This window comes from Anomalospiza imberbis, chromosome 7 (assembly GCF_031753505.1).
Source record: "Anomalospiza imberbis isolate Cuckoo-Finch-1a 21T00152 chromosome 7, ASM3175350v1, whole genome shotgun sequence".
NCBI lineage: Eukaryota > Metazoa > Chordata > Aves > Passeriformes > Viduidae > Anomalospiza > Anomalospiza imberbis.
The window spans coordinates 17,841,933-17,853,636 of record NC_089687.1 but is presented as its reverse complement, the minus strand read 5'-3'; the positions used below and the strand labels follow the sequence as shown (position 1 = coordinate 17,853,636).

General features: G+C 41.1%; 1 protein-coding gene across 11 annotated transcripts in view; it reads left to right on the top strand.

Annotated features, from left to right (window-relative positions):
* The first annotated feature begins 2,835 nt into the window (after positions 1-2,835).
* The window catches only part of FIGN (fidgetin, microtubule severing factor), a 104,543-nt gene continuing 95,674 nt past the window's right edge, over positions 2,836-11,704 (top strand). For 7 of the 11 annotated variants that reach the window (XM_068195695.1, XM_068195692.1, XM_068195697.1 and 4 more), the window contains exons 1-2: positions 2,980-3,118; positions 3,889-4,058. In XM_068195695.1, the coding sequence (XP_068051796.1) occupies positions 4,034-4,058 (25 nt within the window). In that variant the 5' untranslated portion in view covers positions 2,980-3,118; positions 3,889-4,033. Of the gene's footprint in view, positions 3,119-3,888; positions 4,059-11,704 lie in introns of all 11 variants that reach the window. The other 4 variants (XM_068195700.1, XM_068195694.1, XM_068195693.1 and 1 more) reach the window with 2 other exon arrangements.

Below are 11,704 nucleotides of genomic sequence, written 5' to 3'. Positions count from 1 at the left end.
AATTTCCCATTCAGAAGGATCAGGACGAGTGTCACTTTAAACAAAGAGTGGAATTTATCCATGTACAGATGAGCCCAACAAGGCCTTCACTTCATCCTAATTCACATCTCAAAATAAGAACTTAATATAGTATATAAGTCTTATGTTGACCTTCTACACAGAGATGAATGTCAGCCCATACAAACATATGCTGCATGCCTATTGTTTCAATTTGTGCTATTTTAATGTGGCAGGGGAAGGCTGAAGAAAAAAAGAAAGGTATATAAAATGAAAATACTGAGGTTAATGCAGTACAAAGATTGTTAAATACATTCTTTATTGGTTAAAAAGTTTAAAAAGCACTTGTGTTTATCGACTAATGCCTTATGGTAATTGTCAGTTGTTGTTTTCCTAGAGGTGCAAGTCACAGAGCTCTGTAACTGACCAAGAAACTCATCTTTCTCTTGAGAGAAAACGTGCATAGTACCATGGTTTGGGAAAAAACAATGGGAAAAGAATCCAGATGCCTAAAGTAGCAAAGACAAAAGAATCCTTTTTACGTTTAACAATATGATTTTTAGACGAAGCTCATGACCTTGGGATTGTGATGACTTAGTGCCTGGTGCTGGCAACACTAGCAGAGGCAATATGCTGTGCTGCAGATCTCAGCATCAGAGACTTCTAAATGTAACTCGTGTAGGTGGGTCAAATTAGGGAATACCAGAGGCTACTGACATGTTGCCTGCATTTGGAGCAGTTATCTGCTTGCCAAGGTGGCTGCTTAATACCCACAAGCTCTTGTAGAAGGGACGATGAGCAGTTGTGTGCACAGGCAATAGGCTGACCCAGGCTCTGGGCCCACTGCTCAGAGCCACCCGATGTTGAGGGCAGGGAAAAGGTGTCAGAAGAGCACAGTGCAGACTGGACCACAGCGGGTGCTGTGGCTGGGTGTCGCCTGCTGGCTGCTCTGGACAGCTGTCTGAAGCTATTTCGATAGACTCCTGTTGCTATAGCTATGTTGCAAGTTCTAAAAATAGCTCCCTACATCCCAAAATTCAGTTTAACCGTGTTTTCCAGTGTATGTTTTGTTATACCTGGAGCATACTGGGAAGCAAAAGCAGCATCTGCTCCAAACCAGCTCCTTGTTTCAGGACACTTTTGTTATCTCACTGGCAGTGCTCTCCTTGTGTAGCAGTAACTAGAGTCCCAGCTGTCCAAGTGAGCCAGGAACACGTTCCATATTCTTAATAAGCAGAAGTCTGTCTAGCCCTTTTGCTCTTTTTATTTCCAATCTTTAGGCACAGTTTGGTCACACAGGCTGGCTACAGCCTTCCAAAAGTGTGAAAGGTGCCTATTTTCACCAGCAGGTAAAAATCATTTTGGATTAACTAAATCACTGCATGGAGAACGTCAACTAGACAGGCCTTCCTGTTCTTTCTTTTCCTTCTCCATTACCTGGGTAGGATAGGGACTGGCTGACAGCTCACAGCAGCTTCTGCTGGCAACTAGTTCAGAGTTTTATTTAGGCCTACTATATTACTGCAAAGGGAAACAGACGGGAAACGAGCCTATTCCCACTCCTCCAGATGCTAATCCCCCGGGGACTAGTCTCCCCTGCCTCCTCCAGAGCCTTAACTGCCTCTACATCTTCCATTTTTACTAAGAAAATTTAATCAGTCTCCTCTATATCCAGGACGGACAAACAACCCTCCGAAGCCATCCTTAACTCCACAGCAGGACAAGGAAGAGAGGAAGTGAAACCACTCCAGGACTCTAAACCAAAGCCCAGGAATAGCGTCCGGACAGCACGGCTTCTTCCCTGTTAGAAGGTAAAAATGCTCTGATAGTCCCATCAGGTGCAAGCCCAAGAACGTGGATCTGTCTCGTGGGAAGCTCTCACTCCCCTTTCCACAGCTGCGGTGACAGGGAAGCGGGCGCGCAGCCGTGTGCGGGGATGGAGCGGGGAGAGCAGGGTGCTGGGGAGCCCCGGCGCACGGGGCTCGGCCGCGCCGGGGAGACCCGCGTGCGAGAGGCAGGGCCCGGTCTGTGCCTGCCGCCTGGCCACCGTACGCCTTCCCTGCCAGCAAGAGGCGGCTGTAAAGCCCGTCTAACAGCCCCCCCGGGGAATCCCTCTGATGCAAGGGGAGTCCCCGGCAGCTGTGGGCCGGGGTAGCTGAGCTGGCTCCCTGCCATCCCCCGCCGAGCCGGGCTGGGAAGTGCGGGGAAAGAGGGAGGTGTGGCTGCCGGGGCCCCTCAGCCATTGCCGGCTACCGGGATTGCCTCTCCGCGGCTGCTAGCAGCCGGGCTCCGGCGGGCAGCGGCCGGGGCTCCCCGGGAGCAGCGCGGGGCCGGGGTACGGCTGCGCGGCCCCGCCGCCGCCGCTCGGGCCGGGACGGCACTTCCACCCCGGCCATTTTCCTCGGGCAGGAGGCGGCGGCGACCAGCGAGCCCCGACGCCGCCCGCCCGCCTGGGGACGCGGCGCAGGAGCTGCCGACCAGGGCGGCCGCGCAGGCCGCTGCTGGTCGAGCCGGGACGCCCCACCGGCCCCAGGCGGGGAGACGCGGGGCGGCCGCGCCGAAGCGAAGGCGGCCGCAGCCGGGGGAAACCTTCGCTGCCGGAGCCCGCCCGCCTGCCCCGCGGCCGCGGGCTGCCTCTAGGCCCCGGCCCCAAGCCGCCGCGCCCGAGGGGAGCCCCGCTGCCGCCGCTGCCGCCGCCGCGGAGGGAGCCCACTGCCCCCGTCCCGCGGCCCCGGGGAGAGGGAGCGGAGCCGCGGCGCGGACACCCCGCCAGCCCCCGCGGGAAGCGGCAGCCCCGGCGCGCAGGACCGCGGAGCGCCCCCGCCCCCCGCGCCGCTCCCCCTCTGAAAACTGATCTTTGGCTCTTCGCGTGAAAGTGATTTGAATTTGGCTCGGCGGCGCTCTGCGCAGGCGTCCAGCTGCTGGCATGCTGGCTCCTTGCAAAGCAGCTGTTTTGGGTTTGAAATTCCAACATGGCAGAGGCTGCAGTCAGTCTTCCCTTCAAAAACTTGGAATGATTTCAAATCATAGGCACCTTCACTTAACCCGAGCCCCTATTCATCAGCAAACACATCGGATCGATGCTACTCTAACCTATCGGGTTCTTGTACCAAATCTCCAGGTAAGAGGATTTTTTTTCCCTTCCCCCCCCCCCCCAGTCTCCCTACCATCGTTTTAAATTTTATTAAATCTTAAAGATCTCCTGCACAGCCGCGTATTAATTGCCTGTTCGTGCCCTAAATATTTTGCCTAATTTGCGGTCGTTTTCTGATACTAAGCACTCCGGTCTGCTTGCCTGATCGTAGTCTGGAAAGTACAGATATACAATCGCAGTGCATGGTTTTTCCTCCTTGATCATTGCCAACAATAGTAGGCAGATTAAGAGTTCGCGATTGTAAGCTCCCTCTCCACCTCCTCCTCCTCCTCTTAATTGGATTTATTTTTAAGTTGCTTTGAAAATAATAAACTGCAGGTAACGCGGGTCTGGACATTGAGGCAACTAACTTCTGACCAAATAAGTGCAAATGAGAATCTCGCAGAACAAAAGTTAGGTTTAAATTGCTGTGTCTTGGCTGAAGGGGGGGGGCACGAATATGTCAGAGGAGCTGTTGCAGTAAAATGTAAGCACATCATCTTGGAGGGGGTACAGCGTGGTGGGCGTATTGTTGGCTCAGGAGGGAGAGAAAGATGTATAATTTAATGGTATATACAATCCACTGATCCTATTACTATCCTCCCTGGAGCTCTTGTTAGTTTCAATGGGAGTGAGTGAAATTGACATGGACTTGCATTCCTGGTCATGTGCTTTTTTTCCCCCCTTTCTTTCTTCTCTTGTGATCTGAGATCCCCTTTTTGTTGATGTTGCTTTCCCACTTAATTATATGCATGTAGGTTAAATGAATACCTGACGAAAGGGCCCACGTTTCAAGGCAGTGACATTTGATAGCTGAGAGGAAAAGTGGCTTTAATGAAAAGCAACCTTTGGAATTCCTGCTTGTGAAAAATCCAATTCAGCTTTTTGTGCTGCCAGCAAGAAATGATCAGTAGCACCAGTGTTTATGGTATGTCCGTTTTGGGATCTACTTCCTTTGCATCTAAATAGCAAAGACAAATTTAAATAGCATGATAATGCACTGAGGAGTCTGCATGCAAATATTTTGTAATAAATACCTAATGTTTAATAGTATATTTTCTCGTGTGTATATAAGCGTTTTTTATCTCTTGGTATCATGTGTTTATCGTTTCTGCTTCAATTATGACATTAGTTTTGTCCATTGTATTGATCTCAGTTGTAAAACCTGAAGTTGCATGTTACCAGCAGTGCACTATACACACCACTGAACTCCAATGGTATGTAAATTAGTAAAACTCGGTGAGTGGAGAGGGCAAAAACGTGTAGCAATGAATATATACACCTACACATCTATGTGCTCATACATACATGCCTAAAATGCATCTTTTCCTTTTGCAAACTGGTATTTTTTTAGTAGTTATTTAAACTCCAGCTGCTTTTCCCTCTCTTACTTTCAGCGTAATCAGCTGCTAGAGATTCTAACTGATGTGGGGTGAGGGAATGTTTTGCATGTAAACAAACAAAATTACTGTTGTGGCCGAATGCTTAATGTGATTTAATAAGGAGTATTTTATGCTCAGTTTACAAGTGTCTGGTTCACACTGCTCTGCTCTCAATGCTTAACAGAATGAAATAATCAGGTGCTGAAACTGGCTTTATTTTAATGGTCACTCTCCAGACCCCCACATTGCCCCTTCCTCCAAAAAAGTGAGATAAAATGGAGCATGGGGAATTTCAATAGAGCTCCTTGTGGTGCAGTCGATGCATCTCTAGGTATGCAGTTAAGGCTAAGGAAGTAACAACAAAAGTGACTATTAGTCTGTTTTGTGCAACCAAAAAGGGGTTCACTTTTATGTTCACTTTTAATTGTGTGTGATAGTAACAAGTAAGCATGGAGAGAGACCCTAGGAGAGAGAGAGAGAGTGTGTGCATATGTGTGTGTGCGCGTGTGTGTGTTTGGGATAAGGGGGAGGTCTGCCGTGTGTGGCTGATGATCTCTCGTAATAACATATCTGAATGCAAGAAAGAAATTGAGAGACAGTTGCACAATGTACACTCCTATTTTGGTGTTGTAGGTGACTGTATTGCTAAACATATCCCAGGTGCTATGTGATGGAAATGATCTGATTGCATTTTGCATTTAGAACTTGTTGACTCTGGAACAATCAATAAGGCAACTGTTTATTTTAGATGCACATAATTTGCTCTGAGAAATGTTTTAAGGAGAAGAGCAAGCAAGCGAGAGCGGAACATTTTTTTTTTTTTTCCTAGAGCTGTTGGAGCAAATGTGATTGCCAGATGGGAGATTTCCCTCTGTGATGTTAAAGCTGTAATATATATTCAGAGCAGATTGGACTGCTGCTTGTGATGAGGAGGATATTACATTTATAAATTTTAAATCGGGAATCGGACAGTATGCTGAGAGCTGAAATTGGATGGTGTGGACGGTTTGGACTGTTAAATGCAATTCCCAGATAATAATAATAATTATAGTAGCAGTACTATATGTATGTATAATAAACATGATACTATTAGGCAGCTATATATATTCTATGGTGCTTAAGTATATATTTTCGATATGACTTCTCTCTTTCCTTGCTTCCCTTAAAATGCTAAGGATTGAGGGTGATTGGGAGGGGGTGTTTAAGACCCCACTGTTAGGAGAAATCAAATATAATCAGGTTCCTGTTTGAGGAAAAGTTTTGCTAAAATTCTTTCTGCAAATTCATCTCTTTTTGAGTTTTTGTTTTGCCTGTGCATGTGGCCTGACAGTGCCACAGTCCTGAAAGACTGGGAAGTGGGAACTAGTCACACTCGAGCAGCTCTGCTGTTGCAAATTAAAAGTGTGTTGTGGTCAGGAAATGAAAGCTACAATGTCTCTTTTGAACAAGTCGTTTATCAAGAGAAACATCTATCAAGCAGTGACTTGTCACATTGATCCTCTAAAAGTTAGGTCCGAAGTGGAAGCTGCTTTGATGTTTTTGATGCCAAATTTATAAAATTGAGAAAGCTGGAGAGAGTAGGACTGATTAGCACTTAAAAATTGCTCTGCTTTGGGCGTGACAAAATCATCAAGTATCTCTGATATAAAAGCTGGTAAACTAAGGAGGTATTGGATCTTCTATCTTGTTTTTATTTTCTCACGGAAACTTTAGCTTTGCCACACAGGCAATTTCTTTTCAGGCTTCTAAAAATCCTGTCTGTATGACTCTCTGCATTATTTCGTCGGGGATATTTTCTTGCTTAGGAATACATCTGTTGCTTCGAAATGGAACCTTTTTTTGTTGTCTTTCTGATGGTATTTATAGAGTTCTGCTTGAGAAGGCAATTTTTTTCCTCTCCTCTCAGTCTTGTTTCTTCTTCTTCTATTTGTAATCTCAGTTTCCACCTCTCTACCCTGTGAAGCAAAGTTTCTTTTACTGCCAAAGTCATGTTTATTGCAATTAAGGTACATTTGAAGGTATCTGTTAGCACAGCTTAAAACATATTAAGAGTACTGCTAAGTCTCTTCCCCTTCTGATTCTCTTTTTCTATCCATTTTTAGCACATGAACCATGCTTTCATTCTCAACAGGAGCAGTGTATTTCAAATTGAATGTAAAGTTAAGATTTCAAGTAAAAAAAAAAAGGACCAAAACAAAATCTAAAACTGATGTTTTATCTTTCTCTATTTTCAACCATCTAAATTGTTTAGCAACTTCACTAAAAAGTTTTTCATTTTGCATAAAGTTTGTGTTTGGAATATAGAGGAATCCCTTTGAAGAAACAAGGGTTTGGTGTTTGGTTGTTGGGTTTCTGTTTTCTTTTCTGTGCTCTTTTTTTTTTTGGCTAGGGTATGAGTGAAATCTTCCTTAAAGCAAGATGCTTTGACTTCTTTTCTTCAGTGTCGTAAATGAGACTAACACTGCTTATGAATACTTGATAGAGACCCATTTGAAAATAGGCAGCAAACAGCAGCGTGGTGGGAGTTTGGTGAGTGTTATAGTTGCTAATTAATCATGTTTGAAATGAAGGAATCATAGCATGGTAATAAAGCCTCATTGTTGTTTGATGTTTGTAACAGGATGTGACTCCTACATGAATCTGGTGGGTTTGGAGGTTTTGTTGTTATTTCCTCCCGTCAATACCTTCACTATTAGCTCAAATTGTTTTTATGTATTACAACATTGTGCAAGTACAGGAATGTTTGCTTATTGTAGCAGCATTTTAGAAATATTAAGATTGCATTGTTATTGATATTTTCATCATACAGTTAATGGGAAAAAATGACTGGCCTTATGTCATTACCTGTTCTTTAAGCTTTTTTATAGTTAAGCATAGCCAAAGATTTTTGTGCTTTATTTTCTTGATATAAAAAGTCCTACTATTTTTATTTCTTATAATTGAAAAATGGCACATGATGAACTTTTGTGCCTTACTTGCTTATGTGTATGTAGTAAGGGATAGCAACTAAAAATATATTCCAGAATAGTTTGTATACTAGCCCTTTAAAAATTGAACTGTATAACACTTGGATGGTGTTTTTGTTTTCTTGGTTTTGTTTCTATTATGGCTCTTATGAGATGTGTCATCTTTGGGCTTTATTTTTCACCTCTCTATTAATAACTGTTATATACAATGGAGAGAGAATCTCTTTCAAAATACAAAGCTTTAGTTTCAAAATTTAATAAGGCTATTTTATGCTGAATGAACAAGGTTTGGAATCTGCTATTGTTTAGATGCTCAGTTTCTTTTTAAAATATAATTCCTAGAGGAGAATTATTCTGTATGGTTCCTGTCAATAAGGTTATTCATTGAATGCATACAAGAAGCATTGAATATAATGACTGATCTTTCTGTAGTCCTAATCATCAATTAATAGGCTTATCTGCTTGTTGGAGTGGGTTTAATGGTACAAAATCAGCATGAGATCTACCTATATGAAACACTTCTATGTTGTTTATGACAGACTGAGTTTTGATCTTGCATCCCCAGATCTAATAATAGAAATATTTGGCTCTTTGCCCTCAATCAATATATCCGTTAACAGAAAAAACTTCACACAATACTTTCATAAAGTGCTGGATGTATTGATACCAAGTTGATAAATTTAATTACTGGGGTTTTACATTGATTCATTGATCTTATGATTGGAGGAAATTGTTCTGCAGACATTTCTGAAGTATTGAGGAATATCATATGTCCATAAAGCTTGATTATTTGATAAATCAGCACTTTTTTTTCCTTCTCAGTTATTGATAAGACATAAAAATAACTGTAAAAATAATTTGGAATAAGCTAATTAGAAATTCTCATCTCACTAACAGATCAGATGAGAAGCGGTATTATGGAGGTTAAAAAAAATGAAGTTTGAAGTGGAATTGTACCTATTGGGCCCAATCCTTAACTGGTGTAAAAAGTATTTAGCTTTAAAAAGATAAAATAATTTACAGTTTCCAGAATCTGGACCACAGTGGCTTTTTTGTTTGTTGTCTGTTTTGGTTGTGGTGGCTTGTCTTTTTTTTTTTTTTTCCCAGTACTGTTCTTTGACTCATTGGAAGCTGTTTTAAATTAGATATTATGGATGTATGGAATTTTAGATAAGCATCTGATCCGAAATGAATAGTATAGCTATAAAAGCAATTTGAAGAGCCGTAAATTCAGGATTGCGTATCCCTGATATTGTTGCAGAGTATTAAAATCTTGCTGCTAGAGATGCTATCCTCTAAGTGAAAACTTATCTTCCTTATGGGAAAGATGACTTCAGGGAACTCTCAGCTGGGAAAAGGCCCAGAGGTTTTTTTTTTTGTGGTTGTTGCTAAAATAATAATTAAAAAAATCCAATACATAGAATTAGTTACAGGGATATTTTCCAGGTGAAAAACCTTACGGGAGTACTTGGCTCCATTTCGGTGAGGTATGCGACCTTTTCACCCTATGTCAATGATATTTTTATAGAGTGTGTGAGAAATGCGAGTATAAAGAAAATTCCTTAAGATCATTCAATTTCTATTTTTTCTTAAAAAAACAAAAGAAAAGAAAAAAAAGAAATCTCTCAATCAAAACAACATATAGATCTCCCTTAATGAAACGGATGAAACTGTATTCCTTTAAAGAATGGTAGCTAATAGAGAAAAACAGAGACAACCACTTGCCAGATGTTGCTGTAGGTTCGACAAATACAGTCTTACCCTTCAAGGAGCAGAGAATCCTACACTGGAGGTGTAATGGAGGTCAAAGGAAACCTAAGTCTTTCAGACCTTTAATAATTGTACCTGCCATCCCCTTGATGGGCATGTTAAAGAGAATACATATATATTTTATATTTCTTGGAAGATAATTTGTATTTGCAGCAATCTACTAAGCACAAGTGGACTTCACTACTGTTACTTCTAAATACCTGTTGGGGTTGGCCCTACTGTGTGACAAGTGAGGGAAAATGGAAAGAAAAATAGCTGGTCAGTCTTGGTTACCGAAATCTTGAGAAACTGGGGGTGAGATCGGGCTTTGACAGGTCAGTTTGAGAATGGGATGAATACAAAAAAGTGTAATCTGCAGAAAGCACCACTGATTAAGGGCGTACGGAGATGTCTGCAGTGATGAAAATGTGGAGTCTGCTTTCGTTTTGCTGAGCTCTGTTGCTATGAGGTATCGGCACACACAGAATGTTAATAACAGTATTGTGTGTCTGTTCCGATAGTGCTTCGAACGGTACCTGTCAAACATATCATAACACTCAACTATCTCTTTAATCATATAAGCAACACTCCTTACTACAAAAGCTATTGTATTTGTACAATAGAAAGAACAACCATACATTATTTGAATAATGGACTAAAACTTTGTTCTTTAAGTCATTTTTCTGCAGAGGGGAAAAAGTTTCATGTATCTTAGCTGTAATTAAAAATAATGTAGTTACAGATGACTGTTATGCCACTGGCTGATTTTTAAATTTTTTTTTCTATAATAGTCTATTAAGTGTGTAGTCTGATATGCCATGAAATACTGAAATAGTAATTACTAGTCATTATTTAACTGTAACTGAGAAACTCTTTTCTCAGTTCTTTTATAGTGTAGCTACTCCTAGCATATTGCTAGTTAAATTTCAAATACCCTGAAAGGTATGTGGACAAAATGCTGAGATTATTTTGATGTGATTACAAATTTTGGTGATGTAAGTACATTTTGTTCCAGAGTCCTTGAAATCATGTATTACCCAGACTTTCTGTTGTCCATTTTTAACCTTTCTGTGTTCTACTTTTAAACTGTTCTGTACTCTTTGTTAAAGTATGTTGCTCACCTTCTGTAGATGAACAGCTCAGTGTATGAAAATGTTTGCCACAGTTTATTTTGTATGATATTTTGGAATGTACGCATGTGTCATTCTGGTTATAGATTGGTGATGATAAATTTGTTTGAGTAATGTGTATCTTATTTGCATTAATACTTTAGCAGTAAGAGCATACTGTGGCCAAACTTCATGAACTAAGGTAGCAGTCTCACATTTAATTGAGCAGGATCTGAATGAATGATTTTCTGATACAGGTCACAATTGAAGTTTTTGTTTCTCTTCTTCAGTGTGGTAAAATGCTTAAGGGACACATGAAGGAATGTTTGTGTAACTCCTACTAATCAGAAGGGAATTTGTAAATGAATATTGAGAGGAGATGGGAGAAAGGGCTGAACCTGGTGGGTCACAGGGGCTTGTGGCAGGAATGTATCTTTATGTTTTTATTTAAGATGTTTTGGTTTTTTTTTTTTTTTTACCTGATTTAGAATAACAACTGTTTGCCTTTTAATATGTTGGAAGTAACATCTCTATTTTCGTCCGAGATGTTTTTGCCTTTTTGTCTCGTCCATTCTAGCATACAAGCAAGTCATTAATAAAAAAGCATTTCTACAGTGAGCTTGAATTATCACTTAATAAAACTTAAAACTGTAGTGTTGCAAAGATATTCCTAGACAGTACAACTGATTTTGTGTGCTTGTCTGCTGGAGACATGGTGAGGGAAAGAGCCAAAAATTACTTTATGTTACTGAATAATGGCAGAGGGTGGATTGGAATGATAAAATGATATGCAGAAATTATTAATCCATAACAATAGTATCAATATTCTCATTTAAAATATTATGAACTCATAGCCCTACTGTACAAACTGCTGTGATAGCTGTGCTTTTAGGTGAAAGTAGCTATTTATATGCCTTATGGCTCAGTGTGGTCATGTTGAAAGTATGAACCTACTCATCACAGATTCTGAGAAAGTGCAGGTTAACATCCTCTGTGTTCTTTAGACCTATCTGATTACTTCAGCCTCCTGTGTTGACACAGAGAAAGAAACAGCTAGATTCCATGCTGGAAGAATAAGGTTTGCAAGCACCGACTGATATTAGGTGTCCCATTGTGATACCTAAACCAAATTTTAAAAAATCAGGCATCCTTTTCAAGTTAAACTTGAGAAACAGAGAAAGGAACAGCAAAGATGTTTCTGAACACATTTGAAGGAGCACCATTTATTTTCAAAAGAGATCTTTCCCATCACTTGTGGATAGCTCCACCATGAAGAGCAATATCAAAAGATCTCAGAAAAGTAACTATTCTTTTATGTCTTTGGGAACTCAGATGCTTACAAGATTGTTTCTGAGAAAGAAAAGAATT